The sequence below is a fragment of the Myotis lucifugus genome, unplaced genomic scaffold, assembly GCF_000147115.1.
Source record: "Myotis lucifugus unplaced genomic scaffold, Myoluc2.0 scaffold_206, whole genome shotgun sequence".
Classification (NCBI taxonomy): domain Eukaryota; kingdom Metazoa; phylum Chordata; class Mammalia; order Chiroptera; family Vespertilionidae; genus Myotis; species Myotis lucifugus.
The window spans coordinates 725,519-750,887 of record NW_005871254.1 but is presented as its reverse complement, the minus strand read 5'-3'; the positions used below and the strand labels follow the sequence as shown (position 1 = coordinate 750,887).

The 25,369-nt window shown below is 49.5% G+C and overlaps 1 protein-coding gene across 1 annotated transcript in view; it reads right to left on the bottom strand.

Annotated features, from left to right (window-relative positions):
• ALOX5 (arachidonate 5-lipoxygenase) overlaps window positions 1–25,363 on the bottom strand; it is a 46,132-nt gene extending 20,769 nt beyond the window's left edge. Inside the window, exons 1-4 of the mRNA XM_006097542.3 lie at window positions 25,196–25,363; window positions 19,436–19,634; window positions 16,890–16,971; window positions 3,569–3,691 (exon numbers count right to left, since the gene is read on the bottom strand). Of these exons, the coding sequence (XP_006097604.1) occupies window positions 3,569–3,691; window positions 16,890–16,971; window positions 19,436–19,634; window positions 25,196–25,345 (554 nt within the window). The 5' untranslated portion in view covers window positions 25,346–25,363. The remainder of the gene's footprint in view (window positions 1–3,568; window positions 3,692–16,889; window positions 16,972–19,435; window positions 19,635–25,195) is intronic.
• Window positions 25,364–25,369: the final 6 nt, after the last annotated feature.

Sequence of the window (25,369 nt, the reverse complement as noted above, 5' to 3'; positions counted from 1 at the left end):
CCTACACCCATGCTTGTCCTACACCCATGCTCGTCCTACACCCATGCTCTTCCTACACCCATGCTTGTCCTATACCCATTGCTTGTCCTATACCCATTGCTTGTCCTACACCCATGCTTGTCCTATACCCATGTTTGTCCTACACCCATGCTCGTCCTACACTCATGCTTGTCCTACACCCATGCTTGTCCTATATCCATGCTTGTCCTACACCCTTTCTTGTCCTACACCCATGCTCGTCCTACACCCATGCTCGTCCTACACCCATGCTTGTCCTATACCCATGTTTGTCCTACACCCATGCTCGTCCTACACTCATGCTTGTCCTACACCCATGCTCGTCCTACATCCATGCTTGTCCTACACCCATGCTTGTCCTACACCCATGCTCGTCCTATACCCATGCTTGTCCTACATCCATGCTTGTCCTACACTCATGCCTGTCCTACACCCTTTCTTGTCTGACACCCATGCTTGTTGCAGCCTCCACTCCAGTAGGCAGGCTGCTGAGGCCCAGGAAGGCCTTACCACTTCCCTCGCCACCTTCTTCTAGCTTCCCTGTTAGTAAATCCCTGGGTACAGAAGCCCTTGTTAAGCTAGAGGAACAAATCTCCCGTGGCATCCAGTGTCAGTCTGAGTGTGGAAAGGACTTGTTTCTGGGAAGGGGAGGCCTGTCCAAGTCCCTACGGTCCCCACTGCCCTGAGGTTGGCCTAGTGCCTGATGGTGCCAGGAAAGAGGTGCTGGACACTGCACCCTGTGGGGAACCGGGGGTGAGTCACAGTCCACAGTCCAGCCATTCCCCCCTGGGAGTGGTCACAGTCTCTCCAGCTGGGCCTCTGAACTGGGAACAGGGTGGGTGTGGCCGTGCTCAGCGGAAGCTTCAGATCCAGGAAGAAGGGGAGTTAGGAGGAAAATATTTGCATGGTCTCTGGAGATAAATATTTCTGTGTACTTACAGACAACTTGATACAAGGGACTTAAAGATCTGTTATTGGGAAAAGAGGAAGCTGCGCCAAGAGAGGGCACCCAGCTTGTTCGAGGTCATACAGCCAGGACACAGCAGGGCCAGGTACACCGAGCTGCTGGCCCGGCCTGGGGGAGGCAGGCGCTCTCGTTTCCTCTACGTCCCCTGCTCCTTCCCTCCTAACAACTTCTTCATTTTCCATTTCGGTTTTGCTGTTTGGGGAGGTGGGGGCGGGGGCAAGGCAGGGCGTAAAGCTTACTGAGGAAGGCTGGCCTTGACCCAGGCAGAGCAGGTGGCTCGGAGGAAACGGGTCATTGCAGTTACTCAGAAGCGCTGTGGAAACCGGCTGCCCAGAGGCAGAGGCCCAATGTGGAAAGCCTTTTTGGTGACCTCAGCCACAGTTCCAATTCTGCACAGTCAGGACTGCGCTTAGCCATGGGCAGAATGACACTGCTGTGGCATAAGCCTCAGGACACAGAGCAGGCCCTGGGTCTGTGGATTCTACCAGGAACCTTCAGTGCAGAGTAGGCTGCCAGGCACAGGTTTGGTGCCCTTTCCCCATCAGACCATTAGGGGGTTTAACCACATGGTCTTGGGCCCCCCCCCCCGCCCGTGTGGTGGGGTCTGGACAAAAGAACCCCGGATGGAACCCCAAGCTGGGCTCCCCATCCCAGGGCACCAGAACTGAGAACGGTGCCCACATAACATCTGGCTGTGGAAAGCAGCAGGGTTGCTGCCTGCTAGAGATAGCTGGAAATTCAGAGACCCTCTTAAAGGGCCAACACAAAATTTCGTGAGCAGCCACTCACCTGCCTTTTCAGGAAGGTGACTGGGGTCTGGGTGAGGGAGAAGGTGTCCCTCCAAGGAGCTACCCATCCAATCTCATCGGATGGGAAACGCATAGTGGGTGAGGGTCCGAACACCCTCATCCTGCCACAAGGCTGGTCCATGCTCCCAAACTCAGTCACATTTCTGTACTGCCCTGTTCTGCTGGGAAGGAAGCTCTCTTTCTCCATTTCCCTTAAAGAGGACACTCCCTTATCAGCCTGCTAGCCGCCTGCAATCACGCTTCAGACCGCAAACAGTGAGCAGTGAGTAAACACGTAAGATGCTCCTCCTTCGATGCCATCGAGAAATTTCACAACTCACCTGTTTTTGTGAGCAAGCCCAGCCATGTCCTGACTTTGCATATGGTACTCTCTGCCCCAGCATCCTTGCCCCACTTCTCTGTGTCTGCTTGGCCAGGAGCAAGGCCAGGCCAGATGCCCTGCTGTGAAGCCTTCCTGGGCCCCATAGTGAGATAACACCAGAGAGGGTGAGGACAAAGGACCTAAACAGACACTTCTCCAAAGGGGACATACAGATGCCAAGAGACACATGAGAAAATGCTCAAAGTCACTGATCATCAGACAGATGCAAATTAAAACGACAATGAGGTATCACCTCACACCTATCAGAACGGCTGCTATCAACAAATCAACCAATGACAAGTGGTGGAGAGGATGTGGAGAAAAGGGAACCCTCGTGCACTGCTGGTGGGAATGCAGACTGGTGGAGCCATTATGGAAAACAGTATGGAATTTCCTCAAGAAATTAAATATGGAACTGCCATTTGACCCAATGATCCCACTTCTAGGAATATATCCTAATAAACCTGAAACACCAGTCAGAAAGGACATATGTACCTCTAAGCAGCACAATTTACAATAGCTAAGATCTGGAAACAGCCCAAGTGCCCATCAGTAGATGAGTGGATAAAAAGCTGTGTACATTTACACCATGGAATACTACACAGCTGTAAAAAAGAAGGATCTCTTATCCTTTGAGACAGCATGGAGGGACCTGGAGAGTATTATGCTGAGTGAAATAAGCCAGTCAGAGAAAGACAAGCATCACATGATCTAACTCACATGTGGAATCTAATGAACAAAATAAACTGACAAACAAAATAGATCCAGAGACACAGAAGCATGGAACAAAGTGTCGAATCTCAGAGGGAAAGCGGGGTGAGTGGGTGGGTGGGTGGGAAGATATCAACCAAAGAACTTGTCTGCATATATGCATAACTTCACAACAATGTGGTGAAGGCCTGGGGTGGGGAGTAGGGGCGGATTATAAGGGGTCAATGGGGGGAAAAAGAGGACATATGTAATATTTTCAACAATAAAGATTAACAAAATAAATAAAAAAAGAAATGTAGAAACTATATTATTTTCTGCAATAAAATAAAATATTTAATAAAGTGTAAACAAAAATTTAAAAGTAACTCCAGGGAGTGGGGCCTGGTGGCCGCTCTGACGGCAGAGCCCTGCCCCCTAGGGGAGAGCCTGGAGCTGGCTGTGGAGAGGATGAGACGTGGGTGGGGCCGGGCATTCCAATCAAAGAACCCGCTTTGGGCTGAAACAGCTCCGTTTAGTGTCGGGAGTCTTCCGGTTGTAACTTTTCATACAGGGTACCCTGCGACTGTGCGTCGTGAACCCACTCTATGACCAAGACCCCATCAAAGGCATTGGGAGGAGATGCCGGGCTGAGCTGCTCCCTAACCCCCTCGCAGCCCTGGCCACCGAGGAGCTGCCCGATGTCGGGAGCCCGCCTAGACTTACGCTTTCGAGTAGTTCAGAACGAAGTCCACGCCTTTCTCACTATCAAACTGGATGTCACGAGGCAAATCCCTGTGGCACTTGGCGTCGATACTCAAGGGGAACCCAGGGTTCCACTCCATCCACCTGACAGGCGAAAGGAGAAGAGCGTGGAGTAAGCGCCTCAGCACGAGACTCCCCTGTGCCTGAGCACATGCCCACCCCAGGCCAACACATGACAGCTGCTGTGTGTCCAGCAAGGTACTGCACCCCCTCCCCAGGTCCCCCACAGCCACTGTGCTGAGCATCACCCGGGGGGCCTGAGGCCCTGAACCCGAGACTGCGCTTACAGCCAGGGGCCTGCACACTGTGTAAAGGGGTTGAAAGAAAACATCAGAAGAGGGGGCTCTGAGCAGCGAGGCCTCCCAGTGCTCTCCTGGCACAGAGCGGCCTTGGTGGGCACCTGTGGCTGCCCTGCCAGGCCTGACCTGGGCGTCCACGGTCCCACCAGCGGCTCAGCGCACCCTGAACTGTGTGCGGTGGTCACAGTGGTGACGCCTGCGTGGTAGGTAGGTTCGGCGGCAGCGGGTGGCTAAGTGAGCCTGCCGCTCCCACGGGCACAGAGAGCTGCCACAGCAGGTGCAGGGATTTTATAATCACAGCAGGTCCCCTACCACAGGCCATGCACCTTCCCAGCCAACGTTCTCAGATCCCAGTGCCCTTGAAACTTACCCCACAGCACTGGACGTTTGGGTGGTTTTTTGAAATTTGAATTTTCTTCTTGTTTATAGAGAAAAACAAAACCTAACAAACAAACCCTATCTGTTTCCTCAGGGCAGGGAGCATGATCTTATAGTTATTTAAACGCCCAAGTCTACATCCTGAGATTCCAGCTCTTCCATTTACATCCCTAATTCTCCTTCCTTTTACATCTCTCTTATGAGAGGAAAGTAAAACTTGAGATTTTGGTTATTAAATTCTGAGTCCCTTTTACCGTCACAAAAACCTCTCCTGTTTCTCATGGTGGTGCTGGCCCGGAAGCCTCTCAGAGTCACAGGTACAGAAAGGACATGCGCTTGCCCCACACCCACCTGTGGTCTCTCTTAGAGCAAACATGTCGCAGAGCATGTTCTGTTTTCTGAGTAAGTCCTGGCAGAAAAAGGCTACCTAGATATATACTGATTATTTTTCAAAGTGTTGGAGAGTGAGAGAGAGAGAGAGAGAGAGAGAGAGAGAGAGAGAGAGAGGAGAGAGAGATGGGGGTTGAGAAGGGAGGAGGGAGGATGAAGGGAGAGAGACAAGAGAGAGATGCTCCCACAAGCTCAAAAGCTTCTGGAAGAAGGGCAGGAGAGTAGGTGGGTGTGGGGCAAGTACATAGCCGTCCAGAGGAAATTCATTGAACAAGTTCAGCCAGACAAAATGAAATTAGAATGAACCGAGAAGCTCCTAAATATAGTGAGAGTATTCATCTGAAAACAAGAACAAGTCTAATCTTAAACAAGCAAACAAATAAATAAACAAAAATATCAAAGGTATTTTATCAAAAATCAAGACCCAGAGAGAATGTTCATCATTACTATTATTACTTGTTTTGGGGAATTTCAGCTACACAATGAGAACAATGTATCAGTGGTGTATATCATCCTATATAATCCTATATAATCAAATGCTAATAGGCAAATCGAATGAATGGCAGAATGACTGGTGGCTATGATGTGCACTGACCACCAGGGGGCAGACGCTCAATGCAGGAGCTGCCCCTGGTGGTCAGTGTGCTCCCACAGGGGGAGTGCTGCTCAGCCAGAAGCCAGGCTCATGGCTGGCAAGCACAGTGGCAGTGGCAGGAGCCTCCCCTGCCTCTGTGGCAGCGCTAAAGATGTCCGACTGCCGGCTTAGGCCCGCTCCCCATGGGTGTCAGTCAGACATCCCCTGAGGGCTCCCGGACTGCGAGAGGGCACAGGCCAGGCTGAGGGACCACGCCCCCAGTGCACGATTTTGTGCACCAGGCCTCTAGTGGAAAATAAAAGACAAAATTATCATCACTTGAGTAATATGATCAAACAACTAGGTAACTAAAGAGACTCATTAAAATGATGACTGCCAATAGAAGAGTTTAGTAAGGTGTCAATACAAGGTAAACATTTAAAAACCAGTAATTTATCTTTATGCAGCAATACTTATTTACAAACAGAAAAACACCACACTCAGAACTGTGCAAGCTATAGTTTCCCGGCTACAAAGTAACTTGAAAGGAGAAAGAACCGCATGAAGAAAACTGTAAATTCTGTTGAAGGACATCACAGGAGATCTCGACGGGTGGCAGGACACACTGGTCCTAGGTGGACAGATGGACTGTCACTAAAATGCCAGCACATGACAATCTACGTGTAACCCAGAACAGTTCCCATCATGAAAATCTTTTAAAAAACGGTGAAATAACAAAGCAATTAGTAACATATATTAGAAAGATATGACAATAAAAAATGATGCTGGGCTGTGGCATAAAAAAATAAAGTAACACACAGAGTCCAGAAGCAGACCCAAGAAAATATGTGACTATAATACCGACGTAGCTAATACTTACTGTGTGCTTTCTATGCGCCAAATACCGTTTCTATGTGTTTTCGTGGTTTAACCTATTTAATTCTCTCACAAACCCTGTGAGGCAGGACTATTTTTTTAAAAATATATTTTATTCATTTTTTACAGAGAGGAAGGGAGAGAGATAGAGAGTTAGAAACATCAATGAGAGAGAAACATCAATCAGCTGCCTCCTGCACATCTCCTACTGGGGATGTGCCCGCAACCCAGGTACATGCCCTTGACCGGAATCGAACCCGGGACCTTTCAGTCCGCAGGCCGACGCTCTATCCACTGAGCCAAACCGGTTTTGGCAGGACTATTATTTCATCCATTTCACAGACTGTGGGGGTTGAGGCACAGAGAGATCAACAACTTCCATAGGCCACGAGGTCAGGGGCTACAAGTGGGGCTGAGCCCAGGAACTGGCTACGTGGGTGTGGCCCGGGGCAGTAGGGAGGGATGTATTAGGTAATAAATGAGACCGAGACCTTTGGCCCCTACTTCACACCATATGTACAAATACATGGCAGATGAAATAAAGGCCTACTGTTTAAAAAATAACAACAAAATTATAAAAGTAATAGACAAAAATCTAGTATTTATGTAACTTTGGGGTGGGAGGGCCTTCTTAAGCAAAGCAAGAAACCCAACAGTTATAAAGAAAACAATATGCGTAGTTTAGAAAAGAAAGAACTAAAATCCCCGAGAGAAAAGCCATGGCAGACGAATGATAACGCTGTGCACAGGCCAGAGGGAAGCCACGCTCCATTCCCTAGGCAGTGCCCAGCGGAGGCGAGGCGGAGAGCCCCAGCTCCCTGTGCAGGGGAGGCAGTGGGTCTCAGGGAGTTTCAGATCGTCAAAATGTAAAAGACCAATGTCACCAACTTTTGGCAAAAGTATGGGTAAAAGCATAGTTTCATAGACAATTGGTGGGACTGAAAATTATACAATTTTGGAACATAACTTTTGTCCGTATTTCTTTTTTTAAAAGATTTTAAAATAAATTTTTAGAGGGAGAGGGAGGGAGAGAAGAGAGAAACATTGATGTGAGAGAGAAACATCAATAGGCTGCCTCCTGCAGGCCCCTCACCAGGGCCAAGTCCATGACCCTGGCATGTGCAACCTTTCAGTGCAAGGGAGACACTCAACCAACTGGGCCACACTGGCCAGGGCTGTCAGTATTTCTTAAAATGAAAATTGCTTTGGGTAGTGGACACACATGCAATCATGTATCATAGACATGTACACTTGAAACCTATATGATCCTGATGACCAATGTCACCCAATGAATTTAATAAAAATAAATGTTAAAATGAAAGTGCTGATTCTGGCTACTCATGACGGCAGTGACAGCACCAGTGCCGGAAGCCAATTCCAGCATGTCATAATTTCAAGAGTTTCATCAAAAGGTTGATGGAACTTGGGGACTCAACAGGGTTGAGTCACACATGTAGTCACCTGTTGGGAATGGCTGAGGGCATTTCCCCAAACCTGAAAAGGGATGATTGCTTGGCTGCCAGACAGCTCAGGGCATCTTAATCTACATGTTATTGCCTCCTTCTGGCCAAACACCTGAACAGCTGTAGGCTAATTCCCTAATTCTGACAATGCTTGTGTGTACCCTTTGAAGTGTATATCTCTGCCTCGCCTCAGGACAAATTGTGTTAATAAAAAGCATGGGGTCCTGAGACTAAGGAGATCTTAGTTTCCTTTAAACTAGGCTCCTCTGACGCCCAAATGCCTTTCAAAATTATATTTCGTCTCTGGACTCCTATTTAATCTACACACAACCTTCTCCAGATTGCTGAACCCTTCTAGATGCTGGAACAAGAACCCCGGCACACCAGCAAATCAGGACGTTGGCACAAGTCTGCTTCTGGCAGCACCATTTGTGACATCAAAAACAAGAGCAAATGTACACAGGGAAACAGGCTGGGTGTCTAACCATAGGGAGTGGCTGAATAAGTTATGATATATTCATATGAGGACAGACATATGTGGCTATTTAAGGAGGAAGGAAGCAATGAGACAATATCTCACACATTAGATTGACAAGAATGAAAATGTCTCAAGGTGCAAAGTGTGTCCAAGATGTAGGGCAAGGGCGACCCTCAGAAACAGCTGCTGTGGCGACAATTGGCAGGAACCCCTTAGAAAACAATTGGCAGTATCTAGAGAACTTAAAATGTGGTCTACGGCCCTGCAAGTCTACTTCTAGGAATGCTCCCTGGAGTCACTCTTCCATGAGAGCACTGGGAGATGATGAGGAAGCTCACTGAAGCATGGCTTGTAACAGCCAGAAAGTAAGAGAGCCCACACGTCCACAGCAGGAGATGGGGGAGCATGGCGGTGTATTCATAGGATGGCATACAGAAGCTAAAATAATGGGTGACGCCTGACCGTGTCAACTGGTTGCTCTTTAAAATAGAATTATGAGTGAAAAAAGGTAAGGCACAGCATGATTAGATTAGCTGGTGCCGATTAAAACCCTACACTATACGTTGCTGTGAGTGTGTGTGGGTGCCACCCAGGTACATAAAGTCACAGTGAGAGAGCAGGCGGTGAGGAATGGCCTGTGCCGGCTCCTCCATCTCCCCGCCTGGCTGGCTGAACGATGAGGGCCAGCTGGGCTCGCTGGCTTTCTCGCATGGTAGAGACTCCTCCTAGTTGTTACTTTACTTCCAAACACTAATCTGGCCGCCTAAAACATGTGAAAGAGGAACTCCAAGATTGTGCAGACAGTGCAAAGCTGTGTTTCCTGAACGGAAACAGAGGTGGGGAGGGGAGGGCATGAAAAGGACAAATTAGTGGAAGGAGGAAGAAAAAAATGAGGATTAGATCCATGAAAGGGGCAAACTATCTCGCCAGAAAACCCACCTCCCTAGAGCCTGCCAAAGCCCATTGCTGTGAAAACCCCAGTGGACCACTGCTCCCTGGCCAAGAGGTGATTCCCAAAGGGTGCTCCACACAGCACCCCTTCTGCAGGATGGTAACTCACAGGTCCCATTCTCCTGGGAACAACTGGATTAAAAAGCATTAACCCTGGTCCATTATCACAGCACTTCTCAGGATGCTCACTGCCTGTGCAATGGTGAACCCACAAGAGGGGTGTGTGGTAAACAGTTTCCAAACATGTTTTACCGTGGGACCAACACTCTAGGGCACACTGGAGAATACTGGGTTAAGCAAATGCCTGTAAGACTAGGGCAGCGGTTCTCAACCTGTGGGTCTCGACCCCTTTGGGGGTTGAACGATCCTTTCACAGGGGTCGCCTAAGACCATTGGAAAACACATATATAATTACATGTTGTTTTTGTGATTAATCACTATGCTTTAATTATGTTCAATTTGTAACGATGAAATTGGGGGTCACCACAACATGAGGAACTGTATTAAAGGGTCGCGGCATTAGGAAGGTTGAGAACCACTGGGCTAGGGTATCAAGTCATTAATATCTTAGTCTGAATTAGTGTGGAGCTGATAAGACTGGCTGCCCATTCACCTAACAAGATGCAAACTAGCCTGATTCTCTGGAAGCTGTTTAACGTCATCTCAGTCTAGGACTCCTTCCTTCCACAGGCCAAAGCAGGTGGGGCGCTCACCGTGGGGCTTTGCCACGGGTGGTTGAAGGGAGGGAAGCAGGGAAAGCTTTTTGTTCCTCTGCTGTACAAGGTTCCCTAGACAGTGTACCTGCAGGCCTTACGGACTGGCCAGACTTGTTGTGTCTGGCTTCTATTTACTCTCCACACTGTAGCTGTGAGTTCTGCCCATGTTGCTCTGCGCAGCAGCGGTTCGCTGATTCCTTGTGGGTAGAATGATCACTATTTTTCTGTCCTGCTGTTGATGGGCACTGGGGGGCTCCCATTTGCCGGCTCTCATGAGTAATGCTGCTGTGGACATCTGTGTGCATGTACCCAGGAACACAGGCATACAGATTGGATCCAGGAACAGAATGTCTGGGTCATAGAGTATAACGTAGTTTCAATTTTATTAGATATTGCAAAGTTATTTTTCAAAAAGGATTTTTTTTTCACATAGGCATTGAGGATCCTGAGAAGTGCTGTGATAATGGACCAGGGTTAACTGCTTTTTAACCCAGTTTTTCCCAAGAGAATTGGACCTATGAGTTGCCATCCTGCAGCAATGTCTTCCCACCCAACCACTTCGTTAACATTCGGGTATTGTCAAGTTTCAGTCTTGCCCATCTGGTGTGTGTGTGTGTGTGTGTGTGTGTGTGTGTGTGTGTGTGTATAGTAGGGGTAGTGATACTAGGGATCTAATTAATAGATCTTCATCGCCATCTTACCTTTGATTCCCTTGGTTCTGAATGAGGCTGAGCACTGTTTTTGTATATTTGCTCCTCATATTTTGTATGGTGAGTACTCAAATTGCTTGCCTATTTTCTACTGAATCGATAACCTTCTTCTTGTAGACTTGTAGGGGTCACTGATATATTATAAATCATAATTCTTGCCCACCATTCTGTGAATTGTCTTCTCACCTTTCATGGTGTCTTTCAGTGAACAGAAGTTCCTCCTCATAAGCTAGATGACATTAATCTTTTCCTTTATGATTAGTGCATTTTGAGTCTTTTTTGAAAAATCTTTTTAACTGGAGGCCAGGAAGAATAACCTCCTGTACTCTAAAAATCTTATAGTTTTGCCTTTAACACTTAAGCCTATTCAACCCGAAACTGAGTTTTCTGAATGGTGTGAAGTAGACTCCAATGTCTTCTCCTCTCTCTCCCCTTCTGTGGCTGCCCAGTAGCCTGGCACCACAACTGCCCGTGCCCTCTGTATACATCACGTATCCATGCGTGGCCTTGTTGCTCATTTTTTAAATTATGTTTCATGAAAATGTAAGTTTTTATGGATCTGGGCAACCAGCGGGGACTTCTGGACCATATGACAGCACCACTGCTGGGTCCCTGGGAGCGGGGAGGGCAGGAGCTAAGAGATGAGAGACACCTCTACAAATTAGAAAAGTTAAAAGAGAGGCTGCCCAGCTGTGGCCAGAATCGGTGAAATTGGACACCTGTCCTCTGTCAGTGAAAACTGGTCAAAGATTTTGAAAGAAAAATTTGTCCACATGTACTCATAACTTACACAACTTGCTTTAGTGACTTTATTTCTGGGCACCTATCCTGAGGAAAATACTTAAAATGCACCAAAGTTCCACACAAAGGTTTTCACATTGTTTAGAAGAAAAACATCAGAAACTTCCGAAGTGCCCAGTTAGACTGGTGTTTAAGTAGATTACGGTGCATCCATACAATGGGGTATTATATAAAACCTAGAATAATCTTTGTGATAAGGTTTTTAAACTGTGGGGGAAATGTTCCTGCTATATCTTTAAGAGGAAAAAGGAGGCTGCCGATTATGTACATAGTGCAATCCCAAAGGGTCAGAGTGAAAATGGGTAAATTACAGCTATTTCCCTGCTTCCGTGTTATTCCCCTTCCTTGGCTTTACTGAATTAAAAACCCTTGAAATACTACATGTTCCTGGTGAGAAGCTAAACGATGGAGGAACATGCAGGGAAGTGTAACAGCCATCGCCCCACCAGGCCACTCCAGCCAGTAACCATGCTGACCCTCAGCACGCTGCCTCCCACTCTCTCTTGGGAGGAGTCTCTTACCCAAAAGTCTCCAGGGGCTGAAGCAGGAAACTAAATGAAAAAAGCCTTGATATAGACACTAACAGGTGTGGGCTGAGGAAACCTGGGGAATAAACACCTTGTTTGCTCAAAACTCCACAATGACCCATCAAACATATGGAGGGGCTGGGTACCGCCCACACCACCAGTTTCGATAGGAGCACTCTAAAGCATGTATTATTATTATGATTTTAAAGCAGATTTATTGGGAAATAATTTACATACCATAAAATTCGTGCCTTAAAATTATCCAATTAAGAGGTTTTTAGTATATCTACAGAGTTGCGCATCCATCACCAGAATCTAATTTTGGAATATTTTCATCTCAAACAGAAACCTTGTACCCATTGACAGTCATTCCCCATCCCCCATCTCCAACTTCCAGCCCTAGGGAACCACTAATCTATTAATCTGTGTCCAGAAATTTGGCTATTTGGACATTTCATATAAGCAGATTTAGGCAATATGTGGTCTTTTGTAAATGACTTTTTCATTTAGAAGAATGTTGTTGAGGTTCATGCATGGTTAAGTATATAACCACTAGTAGCCAGGTGCACGAAATTCATGCACATTGAAAGGGAATTAATTGCCCTAACTGGTTTGGCTCAGTGGATAGAGTGTCGGCCTGCGGACTCAAGGGTCCCGGTTCGATTCCAGTCAAGGGCATGTACCTTGGTTGCGGGCATATCCCCAGTGGGAGATGTGCAGGAGGCAGCTGATCGATGTTTCTCTCTCATCGATGTTTCTAACTCTCTATCTCTCTCCCTTCCTCTCTGTAAAAAGTCAATAAAATATATTTTTTTAAAAAGGGAATTAGTTAGCAAACTGGCCACCTGTCGATTCTGTGAGGAAAGGGGCTCCCTCCTCCCTCCTGTAAGGGTCCGGGGTGCAGGGGAATGGGGTTCCTGGCTGGCAGGCCACTGACAGCAAGCTATCCAACAGCGGATTCTGTGAGGAATGGGGCTCCCTCCTTTCTACTGTGAGGGTCTGGTTTGAAGGTCGGCCATGCCCCCTGTTGGGCCAGACCCAGAGTTCTACCACGCCGTGGCCTCCACCTCAGCAACCCAGGACTGACTGCTGCTGGGCGCTCCTGGTGCTCTGAGGGTGGGTTCTTCCCTCAGGCCACACGGGAAACAGCTGGGGAGGGCGCAGCCCTTGGCAAAGCGACCCAGGATTCAGTGGGTCCAAGCTCTGAGGGCGGGTTCCTGACTCAAACCCCACCTTCACCGGAAACACCTCGGGGAAGGGTGCAGCCATTGCCAAGACAACCCCTGCAGGACTGACTTCCTTTCGCTTGGTTGAGATTCTGATGGTCGTGATGAACACCACCCATGGTTTTTATTTAAGTAGATAATACATTATTTTTTAATTCTAAATAATATTCCATTGCATGAATGGACCACATGTTGTTTATCCATTCATCAGCTAATGGAATTTAGGTTGTTTCCTCTTTGGGGTAATTATGAATATATTGCTATGAATACTTTGTACAAATTTTATGTGTAGAAATATGTTTTCATTACTCTGTGTAGTTACCTAGGAACAGAATTCCTAGGTCATATGGTAACTCTGTTTAAGATTTGGGGGGACTGCCAAACTAGTTTCCAAAGTGGCTGCATCATTTTACATTCTACCAGCAATGTATGAGTTTCTCCACATCCTTGGCAGCACTTGCCATTATCTGCCTTTTTTGTTCTAGCCATCCTAGTGCACGTGAAGTGGTATTTCATGCTGCTGCCATGACAACCAACAGTGTTGAGCATCCTCCCATGTGCTTATTGACCACTCTTACATTTTCTTTGGAGAATGGTCAATGTATTCATTCCCTTTTATGGCTGAACTATATCCCATTACATAGATATACTACCTATATTCATCAGTTAGTGAACATTTGGGTTGAATTCACCTTTTGGCTACTGTGGACAATGCTGCTATAAACATTCATATACAAGTTTTTCTGTGGACATATGTTTTCATTTTTCTTGGGTATGTGCTTAGGTGTGGAATTGCACCATTTTACATCCCCACCAGTAGTATATGAGACTCTTATTTCTCCACATCCTTGCTAACACATGTTACTGTATCCCATTCTGTGGGTTATCTTTTCATTTTCTTGAGGGTATCATTTGAAGTATAAAAGTTTTAAAACTTGAGGATGTCAATTTATCTTTTTTCTTTTTAGCTTATGCTTTTGTTACATCTAAAACCCCTTTGCCACACGGTAATTCTATTTTTAATTTTTTGAGGATTCTCCCAGGAATTCCACTGCCGGGTAATTATCCAAAACACTAATTTGAAAAGATGTATGCACCCCTATGTTCATTGCAGTGTTATTTACAATAGCCAAGATATGGAAGCAACCTAAGTGCCTATGAATAGATGACTGGATAAAGAAGATGTGGTACCTATATACAAGGAATATTACTTGGCCATAAAAAAGAATGACATCTTACCATTTGCAACAATATGAATGGATCTAGAGGGTATTGTGCTAAGTGAAATAAGTTAGACATAGAGAGAAAAATGCCCTATTATTTCACTTATATGTGGAATCTAAAGAACAAAGTAAACAAACAAGTAAAACAGAAACAGACTTATAGCTATAGAGAACAAATTGATGGTTGCTAGATGAGAGGGGGTAGGGGGGCTGGGTGAAAAAGAGGAAGGGATTGTACCCACAAATTGGTGGGTACAAAACAGTCACGAGGATGTAAAGTACAGCACAGGGATATGGTCAATAATGTTGTAATAGCTATGCATGGTGCCTGGTTGGTACTAGACTTATTGGGAGGATTACTTCATAAGTTATATAAATGTCTACCCACTATGCTGTACCCCTGAAACTAATATAAAATAATATTGAATGTCAACTATAATCGAAAATTCTTTGTGAAATCCAAGGTCATGAAGGTTTACCAATGTTTTCTTCAAACTTTTATAGTTTTAGCTCTTCCATTTTAAGTTAATTTATGTATGTGGTGTGAGGTAAGGTCCAAGTTCATTCTTTTACATGTGGTTATTCACTTGTTCAGTTTATTGAAAAGAGCATTTTTCCTCCACTGAGTTGTCTTGCTACCTCTGTTGAAAATTAATTGACATAAATGTAAGGGTTTGTTCCTGAACTCCCAATTCTATTTCATTGACCAACTGGCTTGATTACAGCAGCAGTGTAGCAATTTTGATATTGAGAAATATGAGTCCTTCAACTTTGTTTTCTTTTTTTAGATTGTTTTGACTATTCTGGGTTCCTTGCATTTCAATATGAATTTTAGGATCTGCTTGTCAATATCTGCAAAAAGTCAGCTGGGATTGTGATAGGGATTGTGTTATATCACTTTGGGCGTACTGCCGATTAAACAATATTAAGTCCTCTGATCCATGAGCATGAGATTTCTTTCACCTTTTTTAGATCTTTTTGATACACGAATCATTTTATTCATTAACAAAATTTAGGTCTTTCACTGTTACTCATTAATCTTTTTTAAAAAAATTTATCTTTATTGTTGAAAGTATTACAGATGTTTCCTTTTTTTTCCTCATTGACACCCTTCACCTGTCCCCCTGCCTCAGATCTTCACCACACTAATGTCTGTGTCTTTAATTATCTTCAACAATATTTTGTAGTTTTCTTGACTTTTGTTAAATTTAGTTATAAATATTTTATTCCTTTTGATGCTATTGTAAATTGAATTGTTTTCTTATTTTTATTTTCAGATTGTTGGTTGCTAGCATATAGATAAACAATTGAAATTTGTATATAATCTTGTATCCTGCTTTCTTGTGTGAATATTGAGATGATCGTGTTTTTTAGTTGTTTACTCTATTTGGATGTTTAAACCAACCTTGCATATTTGGGATAAATCCTACCTGACCATAGAATGCCTTTTATGTGCCACAGGGTTTGGTTTGCTAGAGTTTAGTGAAAATCTTGGCATCTGTATTCATAAGAGATCTTGGTGTATAGTTTTCTTTTTTTGCGATGTCTTTGGTTTTGGTATAATACTTGTCTCATACAGTGAGTTAAGACTTGTTCCCTCTTCTATTTTCTGGAAGAGTTTATGTAAGATTGGTACTAATTTTTTATATGCTTGATAGAATTCATCAGTGAAGCCATGTGGGCCTGAGTTTTTATTTGTGGGAGGTTTTAAATTTAATACTTCAATCTCTTTGCTTATAATTGTTCTATTAAGATTATTTCATATTGTGTCAGTTTGGCAGTTTCTGTCTTTCTGTGAATTTGTCCATTTCATCTCAGTTATCTGATGGGTAGGTATACAGTTGTTCATAGTATTCCCTTGTAGTCATTTTAATTTCTATGAGTTGGTATTGATGCTTCCTCTCTTCTAATTTTAATAATTTGTGGCCTCTCTTTTTTCTTAATCTTTAGCTAGAGATTTGCCAATTTTGTTTTGGATTATGTACCACTTTTATAATCAAACTAGAGGCCTGGTGCACGAAATTCGTGCACATCATGGGGGTGGGGAGGGTCCCTCAGTCAGGCCTACACCCTCTCCAATCCGGGACCCCTCAGACATCTCTCTTGCAATCTGGGACCGCTGGCTCCTAACCGCTCACCTGCATGCCTGCCTGATCGCCCCTAACTGCTTCCCTGCTGGCCTGATCACCCCTAACAGCCTCTGCCTCGGCCCCTGCCACTGTGGCTTTGTCCGGAAGGATGAAGGGAAGATGTCCAGTTGACCCAGTCTAATTAGCATATTACCCTTTGATTAGTATAGATTATTATCAGAAGACATAAAAAGTGAGGGGTAATTCTTACAACTGGAGGTGAGGGAACATCAAGATAAATTCAAGCTGTTGCTGCCCATTGCTCCTAAATGCCAGTATGGTCGATCCCAAGATTTTATTATTATTATTATTATTATTGATTAAAGTATTACATATGTTTCCTTTTCCCCATAATTCTCTTCACCATCTCTGCTAGGCGTGGTGGTTGGGGGGAGCTTGGGGACCACAGGCGGCTGGTGCCTTGGTCATCACTCACCAGCAGTGATGGGCCATAAGCTGTGGGCAGGGATCATCTCATACCACAGCCCCGAGACAGAGGAAACCGGGGTCCCATGCCATGCGGGCTGATGTCATCACTCACCTGTACTGTTTCTGCCGTGTATCCAGTTCTTGGCGTCTGTGCTGCTTGAGAATGTGAATTTGGTCATCGCGGGACAGCTTTGCTGTGAGGAAAGGACACGTGTGAGAAGAGCCTAAGGAAGAATGACATTACGGCCTGCACCAGGGTTTCCCTCAGACTCCCCGCCCCTGCTTCACATGGATCATCTCACTGAAGCCTCAGAACACGCCCGTTTTATTAAATGGGACTCAGGCAGGTTGAAGAGTTTTGCCCTTGAACTTTACTCAAGGTCACATACCTAATTAGTAGGTTTGCAACCCAAGACTCAAATCCCACGCTTCTAGTCACTCCTTTTCCAAAAGACAACTCCAGTGTCTCCTGCTGCTCGCTCAGCAGCTGGCAGCCTGCACCAGGGCCTGCGGGTCCCTCCCGGTGCACGAGCCAAGCTTGCTTCCTAGGGGGCTTTTCGGGGACAGGCAGTGACTCTGTCCCCTCCTCAGGGACCGTGTGTGCCCAAGTCTGGCCACCTGTGGGTTTCCACCTGGAGGCTCTACCTTCCACTCGCCCGCAGGACATTGCTCTGCAGGAGTCCTGGCGCTGGGGAGAGCTGGCTGCCTCTCCTCTTCGTGTCCCTTGTTGGGTTTCTTTAAACCACTCAGAACCTTCCGCTCCCATTCCCTGCAGCTCCCGTGCAGAGCGGCCAGGACAGCTGGCTGCAGCCCCCCGCGGCCCTATAGCAGCAGCTGCCCGTTGCTCTCGTGTTTCAAAGCCCAATTGGCTGCCTCCTGCACAAACGTGTGACTTAAGAGCCAACATACAGATGCCGACACTATCCATTCCCCGTGCTGCCTGCTCAGAGGACTGAGACTGGAGCCGAACTCTGAAGCAGTACGTGGTGTCCTAAAGTGTGGGCTTTAGAAGGGACACACCTGCGCCAGTTGCCTTGGCTTCCTTACAGGGAACTGGAGATAAAGTGCCTACTTCAGGTCATGGTGGGATGTAGTGAGAGAGTGCAGCAAAGCCCCCACGCAGTGCTCGGCACCCAGGAACTGCCCAGGAAATGGGAACAATGGCCATCGTCCTTATAATCCCAATGGACCTGAGCCTCCTCCTCCTCCCTCTGAGGCTGGCTGCTAAGTCTCTCTTCTCTCAGGAGTGGGCAGGCGCTCAGGGCGGGGGCAGGGGACACAGAGGGGCAGAGGCCGGAGGGCAAGTGCCCTGTCACTGTTATTTCAGGTGACGGCAGTGGGCACAGTCACGGCGTTCCTGAGTGTCAGGGGTTCCAGACTTTGAAAACTTCCATTCCATCACAGGCTGATATTTTTGTAAAACACAATATAAATTAACTAATAAAAACGAAGATAAAAATAAGCCAAAGGCATGCCCTGATTTTATTAACAGATGCAGCAGCCAGAGAATTTTCCTGGCCTGCTCCCAGTCTCAGCACTCCTGCATGCAATGGCCCCACAGTGCTACCCACACTCCCGCCACATGGCCACCCCCAGAGCAAAGGCTGCGATCTCTTCCTGAGGTCAGGGGACAAAACTCCTTCTAGCTCCAGTCCTTCCGTTCAGACATTGTCTTGGAATTTGGCTTCGTAAGTTAAACCCGTGTCAGAAACAACGGGGTGTGCCTGGTGGTTTAAGAACACTGGGTAGAGGGGCCTTTTCCTCCTTCATCTTGGTTTTCTTAGCTAAGGAGGGGCCAGTAATCACCCTGTTTTATCTACTCTGTGTGACTTCCGTGAAGAGCAAATGAGCCAGTGATTGGAAGCTATTGTACTAGAAATGCTAAAGGGCGCCAGAGACAGAGGCAGCGGCCCCTCCTCGTTCTGGGGGATGCACGGAATACTTATTGTTCCAGGTTTAGTGTGAGCAAACCGAAGGGCCACAGCTTGAAGTAAGGTAGGAACCTGCCGAGGCCTGGATGGTGCTCTCGCGGGCTAAGAGGCTGGTGTGCAGAGAGCTGGCAGCGGGGCTGCCCTCTGCGGGTGCTTCCTGTACATAAGCCAGCCCTGTGCCTCCTGTGCAGAATGGCCTGCTGAGGCAGCGCCAGGCTGGGCCTGCACAGGTGAGGGCCTGCTTCAGGGGGCAGATTTTAGGTTCTTTTCTGTTTCAATAAAAAGTGGGACTTCACCTTTAACAGCTGGTGACTGCAGACCCAGCCTGCCCACAGCCTCCGGGTGGGGCCCTGCTGTGACGTCACACAGGGCAGCGTGGGCCTGGGTGTCTGCGATCTGCAAAGCGATGCTGCGATCTGCAAAGTGATGCATCTGGAGAACTGCCCAGTTAGGGGTACCCCCAGAGGCACTTGTTACTGGGGAGCCTAGTCACCCCTTGGAGAACTATAGCTCAGGGACCCCATGGCTGGCCTGCGCCTGGGGCCACGGGCTCCACCCTGGGAGCCGGGTCTGTTAGGGGAGGAAGTTCACGCCTCCTGCAGGTGCTTCGAGGCACAGAGCAGCCCCACGAGGGGCAGCTGGTTATATTCCTGTGGACACAGCTCGCTGGGAAGGGGTCTGCAAGCCCCGATCTTGGGAAGCTCGGGGCGCCGGCCTCGCTGCTCACCTCGCCCGTCTCTGAGCACCACCTCGCCGTCCCCGGTGAGCCAGCGGTAGCAGGGGAACTCGATGTAGTCCCCGGAGGGCGTCTTCAGCGTGACATACTTCAGGTACCAGTCGTCGTGCAGCCAGTACTTGCGCTTCTCGATTTTGATCAGCTGGATCTCGCCCAGCTCCTCATCCACCGTCACATCGTAAGAATCGACCTGTGAAGGAGAAAGGGCAGGTTAGATCTCTGAGGTTGCGGAGCCTGGGTGTCACCCTGTGGTCACGCGCCCAGGTGTCTGCAGGTGCCTGCCCTCTGGCTGCTCCCTGACCTGCGGGGCAGTGGGACCACCTGCGGGTCTGCGGTGCTGGAGGCAGCGGGAGGGAAGGGCAAAGGCAGCGGCTGTGGGAAGCCTGGACGCAGGCCTTCCTCGGGCACTTGCTAAACCAGATTCCACCAACCCTGAGCTTTCCCTCGGCGGCAGAGCCTAGAGCTCTCAGCATGCCAGTCGGGCCAGTGGAGAGCACGCTGTTCATGGTGCATGCGCCCCCAGGCGCCTTACTCCTCTCCTCCAGCAGCACCCAGAGGGACTTTGTCAGTAAAAGGAGAAGTTGGGTGTCGTCAGAGACCTCTGGGCTTTGGGCACAGTGAGCAGCTCGCAAGCTGTGGCGGCTGCAGGTGCCAGACGCTGTGGTTAGAAAGCAGAAGCCTCCTCCCTGTGCCCTGCGGTCTCGGCCTGGGCCCCGAGGACAAGGCGCCAGGTGTGTGTGTGAGATGGCACTTCCTTGTGGTCTTGGCCTGGGTCTGGGCAGGGTGGTGGCTCCAGGGGAAGTGGCTTTTCTGTGGCTCCAGGGGCTGGAGGGGCTGAAGTGTCCTGGGGTTGACGCAGGAAGGCTGGGGCTCAGGGGAGAGGACAGCCATTCCCAAGGAGCAGGCTCAGGAGCATCCTGGTGGACACTCTCCTGGGAGGGAGGAGCCCGGCGCCTGGGACTGCGAAGGACAGTGGGGGCTCGTGGCCTCTGGGGCTGGGCGGCTCTCAGAAGCAAGACCAGCGGTCCGGCTGGGTGGTGACGGACAAGGAGAGGAGGGGCAGCTTTCCTGCGGGCGGGAAGAGCAGGGCCATCTTCAACAAGCTTGTGGTGGGGTCACAGGAGGAGGGGCCCTCCAGGTTCCCCTGCCACCCGCCCCTGTAGGCCTGGCAGAGGGCTTCGGAGTCTCACCCAGGATAAACAGACTGAGCGAACGGCAGGGGCCCCATATGCCGTCTGACAGGGCCGTGGTGGTGTTAGAGGAATACGCCTGCCAGTCTGGCTGCTCGCTGGCTGGCCCCGGCTTCCAACTCAGTGCTCAGGAGGCGAGCAAGCATCTGAGGAGTTCAGCCCCCGCAAGTCAGCAAGTCTTTCAGGCATGAAGTCTGGCTACTGTGGCGTTGGCACCCACGGGAGCCACTACTGGACAGTCACAAAGGACAGAGTCAGGCTTCCAGGAGACCGCGGGGTCCCAAGCATCAAACGCAAGTCGAGTCTTAGGAAGGCCCCACATTACTCCCCCCGCTGCGGCACCAGCGCCAGGTGGCTGCTCTGCTGTCTGTTTGCCCTGACACATTGAATTCTCATGTCCATTCAGCACAGCGGACACTATCAACAGTGGCTGCCCCAACCCAGCCCTCAACAAATGCAAAGTGTGTGCGTGACTGCGTGGATGGTTCCCACTTTTCAGAAGGAAACAGGCTCCCAGAAGTCAGGCAGCTGCCAGCCTTGGCGTGATTGTGGCATGACTGCAGTCCGCACCTGTGTGGTGGCCAGTCCAGTCCTCCACTGTTCCCTGTGGCCACGTGGTGGGAAAAGTCCCGGACTGGGAGCCAGTGACCTGGCTCTGAGCCCTGGCTCACCCCCTCGATGCAGTGTGCAGAGGCAGCGTGGGGTGGGGTGGAGGGCATGGACTAGCTTCCTAGGAGATGGCATTTGAGGCAGCTTTTGGGACTTAGTAAGATTTCAGAGGGGAGGGGAGCGGGAGGAGCGGGATGGGCAGGGCCCTTCCTTTACAGGAAAGGAGAGAGCAAGATCCTCAGGCAGGAGGCGGCTGGAGCACGGAGCTCCCTGAGCAGAGGCGGCAGGAGCTGCAGCAGATGCTGGAGGGAGCCATGGAGCCAGGAGGCATGCCCTTCACCAGCCGCAGTTTGTGGAAGGACCACTGTGCTGATTTCACTGGTGGTTCTCAACTCTCTTTTAAACATTTCAGCTAAGTGTCGGCTGGCCAGTTTTCAACTGATTTTTGTATCCACATTTTAAAGAGGGTTTCATTTTCTCTGCCCAGATCCCTGCTGTTGCTGCGACAGAGATCTCTGCCAGAGCAAGGACAGGGAAGGGCCATGACACAGCCAGCCTAGGGTGCCCAATTTTGGGGGCTGGTGGGGGCTGGGAGTGGGGAGGAAGAGGATGTAGAGCAGAGAGAGAGGGCGATTAAGGGGTGGACAAGGGAGAGACTGCGTAGAGAGAAGATGAAAGGGGGCTAGAAGGGGGAGAATGGGTGAGCAGGAGGAAAATGGGAGCCAGAATGGAAGGAGAAATTGGAACAGAGAAGAGAGAAATTGGGGGGGGGCGGGGTTGAGGGGTGGTGGGGAATAGAGGAATAAAGGGAAGCAAGAAGCAGAGGCAGATGTAGGGAAGAGAGGGGACAGAGAAGAAAGACTGGGGGATAGAGATTGAGGATCAAAAGGAAATATTTATTCATTAATATATTCTGAGAATGAGGTGTTCTAGAGTGTATTTCTCATGAATATATTATAAGAATATTCACTAAAAATATATAATTGTAAGAATTGCTTACACTCCCTGAATATATTCCAGGCTAACTTATTGCGCTTAGCTTTCCTAAAAGTGCTGCCACGGAATGAAAATGGGTCAAGCATGATTTCCCAGAAATGTTCTATCTGTTACAGTCACACCACTTTACCCGGATTACTTTCAATCCACAGAGTGAAAGAAACACACCAGTTGGTTAATTTGGCCCAGACTTGGGCTAGTCTCTGGGCTCTCAGGTCTGCAGTGGGGCTGTCCCCAGCAGACACGGAGGGGCCAATGGAGGGGGACTGTTTCCAGGAGAATCTGACCTGCGAAGGACTCCAGCTCCCAGTCCTGCCTACACCACTGTGCAGGATGCTGGGGAGAACAGCCAGAGATCTGTGACTCAATTTATCTAGAAAAAAACCCAATCCTCTCCGCTATCTGACTGAATTGTGCAAGGGTGGGTTGGGTGTTGACCTGACGATGACCTAGAAATGACTGACCAGTTGCCTGGAAATAGTCTTTACTGCCACTATTATTACCCATCAAGATTGTAACACTTTTCGAGTGAAATGGGTACCTTTATCTTCTCAGCAAGTATTTCCTCTAATTTTTTCTTTCACCTTTACCCCAAAGGGACAGATTGTCCTTAAAGAGACATTGGCCGGAGAATGGGGAAGTCGCTCTGGGCTGTGCAAGACAGTGTGGAGTAACTTTGCATCAACAGGAACTTTCTCAAAAGCTGATTTTTATCAGAGAGGCTTTCCGAGCCAGCTGGTTCCCCTGCACGGAGCAGCCACCCTGACTTGCCCTCTCTCACCCCAATGGAAATGTGAATGCAAATCGCTCCTGAAATTTGCTTCTGAGACAGGGGCTGAGGTGTTGAATCACAAGGGCATTTAAATGAATTCTCAGGGGTAGGAAGACAGAAGAGAGGGAGGGGGTAAGGAACAGAACGGTGCTGCGCCCCTCTGCCAACAGCCTGTTTGGGTCACACCACTGTCTTCTGCGGAGAAGCCACACGGGGTGCCCGGTGCTGCGCAGTGAGGACCCTGCTGTGGGCCGTATGCGGGAGGACAGGGCCCACGGCGGCCCACTGATAACGGGGAAGCAGTCCGCACCCTGTTCTCCTCCCCGAGGTGTGGGGAACCCGTAAATAACAAGTAAACGAAGGTGCTTCAGAAATGACCGAGGTGCCATGGTCTCACATGGAGGGCTAGTTAGCCCTCCTGTTCTCAGGCCAGTTCCCTGGCTGGGCACCCGGCACCAGGAGGTGGTCCTTACACTCAACACCTATCTCTCCGTGAAGGGAGCTCAAGCCCGGCCAATCCAGGGTGGGCAAAAGTAGGTTTACAGCTGTTCCTATGGGAAACAATACAGCCCTGGCCGGTGGTTAGAGCGTCAGCCTGCTCATAGAAGGGTCATGGGTTTGATTCCCAGTCAAGGGTACATACCTGGGTTGCAGGTTAGATCCCTGGCCCCAGGTGGGGTGTGTTCAAGAGGCAACCAATCCATGTGTCTCTCACATGGGTGTTTCTCTCCCTCCCCCCACCCCCCACCCCTACCTCTCCCTTCCACTTGATGGGAAAAATATCCTCGGGTGAGGATTAACAAAATAAACAAACAGTAAAAGGAAATAATACAAGAATAAATAATACAAGAATAAACTGTGTTTTGTGTACTCACAACTGTAAACCTACATTTGCCCACCCTGTATGCTGAACTTGGCTAAGTGCCCGGTCAGCCTATAGCTCGGATCTAAGGCTCCGAACAGCAATCTAGCCCATCTGAATTTGGGCCTGGAAAGGGGTGGACTCTTACCTACGTGCTCCAGGCCCTGCAGACCTAAAGCACAATTCACCTATGTAGCCGCAAGTATTTGGCCGAGCCACATGAAATTGCCGTTTTGTCTGTCAAACCTAATGGACTCTGAGCAATTTTATATGGTTCGGCCTTATAATGCACGAGGTGGCGAGAAGACGTTCTGTGGAGTCTACATGTGCTGGGCCCGTTCAGGAGCTGGGGTGGCGGAGGGAACAGTATTCCGTGGGCCGCGCAGCCCCCGGGGCGGCCACAGCAGCCCTTGGCCGAGCACTGCCCATGCGCTGGCCCCCGGGCTGGGCGCCCCCGAAGGCACCGCAGGAGGACCTGGCCGCACGCTCCTGGCTGGAGCTCATGCCGGAGCTGCAGGAGCCCGCTACCCACTGAGGCCGCCTCTGCCCCGTCACACAGCACCTGGCCCACAGACTGGGGTGCCGTGAACACCAGTTCCCTTCGCTTCCTGAACTCCTCCAGCTCCGGGGCCTCCGGCGAGGAGAGGAGAGGAGGAGTCCTCCCCGCGCCCCCAGCCCTCACACTGGGTGGACGCCCCCTGGTGCACACCCTGCTGCCTTGCAAGGCTTCTCCTCCCCGGGTTCCCGGGTTCCTTCTAAATACCTCTGGGACCTGTCCTGAAACGGCAGCTGCTCAGTGTGGAGACATCTGCGGGTACATTTGGGGAAACCGAGGCCCAGAGCGGGGGCAGAGTGAGCTAGTGCTCAGGGCCGGATGGAACTCAGGTCCCTGGACCCCCGACCTGCGCTTCTCACAGCTGGCGGCTGCTCCGGGTGCCCTCTGGCTCCACCGCAGGGCGAGGACTCGCGGGGCGGGGTGTGTGTGTGTGTGTAGGGGGGTCCCTGACCAGACCCCTCTCACCCCACCCCTGGAGGGAGCCCAGTGAAGGGGCCTCTCAGAGCCTCGGCCTCCGATGTGAATGGAGAGCAAACCTTGACCCTCCTGCGCCCCGGGGAGCAGATCCTTGCCCTGGACCAGACCCTGACCAAGGTGCCCGCCGCCCCGACGGCCCGGACGCGCTTCCACGGGCCCAGGCTCCCAGACGGGTGGCTGGAGCGCCCAGCCGGCAGGCTGCTCCGAGGGCCCCGGGGTCCTTCTTCGGCCCCCTCCCTTCCCCTCCCCTCCCCATAGCCCAAGACGCCCCCGCCCGCCGCCCCCTCACCGCGCCGCGCTCGAAGTCGTTGTAGAAAGCCTTGTCCAGCAGGTGCCTCTCGCTGCAGCCCGCGGTGCCCACCAGGCTGAGGTAGATGTAGTCGTCGGTGCCAGCGAACCACTGGCTGCCGGTGGCCACGGTGACCGTGTAGGAGGGCATGGTGGCGGGTGGCGGGCAGCGGGC